This window comes from Grammomys surdaster, unplaced genomic scaffold (genome assembly GCF_004785775.1).
Source record: "Grammomys surdaster isolate TR1022 unplaced genomic scaffold, NIH_TR_1.0 144, whole genome shotgun sequence".
Lineage (NCBI taxonomy): Eukaryota > Metazoa > Chordata > Mammalia > Rodentia > Muridae > Grammomys > Grammomys surdaster.
Genome location: NW_021604602.1, coordinates 7683066 through 7686400, shown reverse-complemented (window position 1 = coordinate 7686400; position 3335 = coordinate 7683066). Strand labels below are relative to the sequence as shown.

General features: G+C 49.6%; 1 protein-coding gene across 1 annotated transcript in view; it reads right to left on the bottom strand.

Annotated features, from left to right (window-relative positions):
• The window catches only part of Tdrd9 (tudor domain containing 9), a 100862-nt gene that overhangs the window by 11154 nt on the left and 86373 nt on the right, over positions 1-3335 (bottom strand). The window contains exon 34 of the mRNA XM_028764561.1: positions 693-811. Within this exon, the coding sequence (XP_028620394.1) occupies positions 693-811 (119 nt within the window). The remainder of the gene's footprint in view (positions 1-692; positions 812-3335) is intronic.

The window sequence follows — 3335 nt, the reverse complement described above, 5'->3', positions numbered from 1 at the left end:
TCCGGGTGATCTATATAGGCATGTATCCGGGTGATCTATATAGGCATATATCCGGGTGATCTATATAGGCATATATCCGGGTGATCTATATATAGTAAACCTCAATTCAAGCGGTGGGGGGGAGGGAGAGGGAGTACGAATACGGAACCAGGTGGTACTATGGCACATGCCTATAAACCTAGCATCTGGGTTTATAGCAGAGGCAGCCCACTGAGGGCACCAAAGGATACCCCTTGCCCTCTGAACTCTTGTTGGGAATGGCAATGAGAGGTGAAAGGTTCAAGGGAGGGATTGCCAAGGGACCACCTAGTCTCCAAGTAACAGACTCCACTTCTCTCCACCCCACCCAGCCCCAGTGTGTAACTAAGGGCAAGGATATGACGCTCTCTGCGGTCCCTGTCCTCCATGCCCTGCCATATGGAACGACCACTTTACCATGTTTCCTCAAGTTGCTCACATGGATGAGGGATGATTATTCCGCCCAATCCCCAAATGATACAGACAGGACACCCACACCCCAATGCCCTCAGGGGTGCCTCAGTCCTGGAACCCCATGTTAAGTAACTTAACTGTCACATCTCCTAAATGATCCAGACATCAAAATAACCACACACACACACACACACACACACACACACACACAGGTTGTATACTGCCTAGTGTACACCTTAGCAGTACGTCACCATACTCACCCTAGAAGTTTCTGACGTGCATTCTCCTGTAACTGAGCAATTCTTTCAGGGCCAAGATACTTGGATCCATTTGGCCCATCACACACTAACTTGTTGATAGCAGCCCTGAGAATATTAATCTGTAAATGAACATAGTGACATACCATGTGACTACATATAGCTGCATTTCATCTCACAGCTAACAGGCTACAGTATTTACACCGTGTTCTGTGACTAACACCAGTCAAGAGTCTAGAGAATTAATAGAACAACAGAAATAACAGTGATGAGTGACCAGGCCCCATAAGCCCATATCCAGACTCTCCTACATTTGTTACAGCCAAGAAGCCAACACTGGGACACAGCTACAAGTCTGGATGCTGAGGCTGGACCATTTCCTATGGACATCCCATTTCTCCTCTAGGACCTGGGTCCTAGAACCACACTGAATTCACCATGCCTTCTCTGGTATAGGATGGCTTCCCAGCCTTTTCTTGCTTTACAAGACTTTGGCAACTTAGAGGTGTTCTGGTTGGAGATTTTGTAGCTCCCCAGACTGAGTTTGTCACTGTCCAGAAGAGAGACAATGTCCTTTCTCTCACGCTCCATAGGCAGGCCTGCCCGCACCAGAGGACGAGACCATGGTGCTTGGCTGGGGACTCTGCAGGCCTCCTGGCTTCCCTACTCTCAGTTCATCAAGCCTCATGTGTCCTCAGAGACCCATAGAACCCACTTGAACTTAGACTAATTTTGTTAGGGATAACTACTTTTCCCCAACTAATTATTCTATCATTTTTCTTCCTAGACACATGGATATTTTAAACTCTGTGTTATAATCCAATATATTTACTTTCATATATGTAAATCTAACATATCACTTTTCAGCAGGTCGCTGTTCCTCTCACTGGCTCTCTGTCCTTGGATGGACCCTATCCCTGGGTGCTCCATAAGCATCTTTCCTTCCCGGTGCTGCAGGATGCTCTGGGCACCTCTATCTCCTGCTCCATTCCTAGAGTAAGTAGCTCTTCAAGGAGATCTGACTCCTAGCTTGGGAAATTCTATTAGACAACATGCTGAGTGTCACCCATGTTCACTGCTCCAGAGGAGCTACTTCCCGCAGCTCTCCCATAGCTGGACATGATGCATGGACAGGAGGCCGTTAGCACAGTGCTGTAACTGTTTTTGCACTTGCCTGGCCCCACAGGTACTAACTCTGGTCTCAGGCTCTAATCCAGTATCGCAGGGTCCTGCTAGCCTTACTTATTTGTAACTCCCCTCCTTAGTAGGAACTATGGTTCCCAAGCCTCATCTCCTTATATAACCAACCTAATAATATGGAAAACAGCCTCAGACCTGCTGACTTGTGCCTCCCTAACCCCAAAGCTCCCAACTACAGGACGACAGTGTCCATGTGGAGCCTCTCCCTCACAGGACAGTGTCCATGTGGAGCCCCCTCCCCCCTCACAGGATGGTGTCCATGTCGAGCCTCTTCTTCCCCTCAGGACAGTGTCCATGTGGAGCCTCCTCACCCACCTCAGGACAGTGTCTATGTGGAGCCTCCTCCCCCACCTCAGGACAGTGTCTATGTGGAGCCTCCCCTCCCCAGGCTCCTTCTCGCTCTCCTCCTTTGACATGTGTGTGACATTCGTGACATCTGCAGCGGTTATGCTCACCGTCCCTCTCCACATATGGATCCCCCCGTCCTGGGAGCGCTGACACCTGTGTGGTGTGTATGTAATGCATTAAAAGCCTACTATCTGGGACACTTGAGGTGGGGCAAATGCATCCTGTGTGTCCTCTGCCTTCATCTCTTTTACTGTCAAGCTCCTAGATGCCCTCCCTATGCAGTAATTCATCCCCTACCTCCTGGCAACCACTCATCCGCTTCTCAGCAGGCTCACACACGCCCTGTGCTCACCAGGCTTATGCTAACCTGACACACAAACTATGATTATTTGAAATAAGGAAACCTCAGCTGAGGAAAGGCCTCCATAAGATCCGGCTTGACGCGATCCCTGGGCTGGTGGTCCTGAGTCCTCTAAGAAAGCAAGCCATGGGAAGCAAGCCAGTTAGCAGCAATCTCCATGGCCTCTGCATCAGATCCTGCCTTCAGGTTCCTGCTTGAGTTCCTGCTCTGACTTCCCTTGATGATGAACAGCGATGTGGAAGCATAAGCCAAAGAAACCCTTTCCTTCCCAACTTGCTTTTGAGTCATGATGTTTTCTCACAGCAATAGTAATCCTAACTAAGACAAGTTGGTACCAGGAGCGGGCTACTGCTGTGACAGGCCTGACATTGGAAGGACTGCGGAATTTTGGGTCAAAGTTATCTGGGACTCATTTACCATCATCTACAGCTCCCCTCTCTGAGCACAGTTTGTCTTCTAGGTTCCGGCTCCACTCCACTGCTGCTGCTGTTCATGGGGGTCATCCATGGTGCCAGCATCTGCAAAATGCTGGAGTCTTTTGCTGCAACTTCTTTGCCTGACTCCTTCAGCCCTGGGCCTTCAACTGTCACTGAGGCTGCACCTTCACCAATTGCCTCTCCTGACCACTGAGTGTTGAGAGCTCAGTGGGATGTTCTGTGGGAGCTTGGAAGATGAGATTGTTGAGACAGTGCATAGGATGGAGGCCTGGCTCGTGTGCATAGGATGGAGGCCTGGCT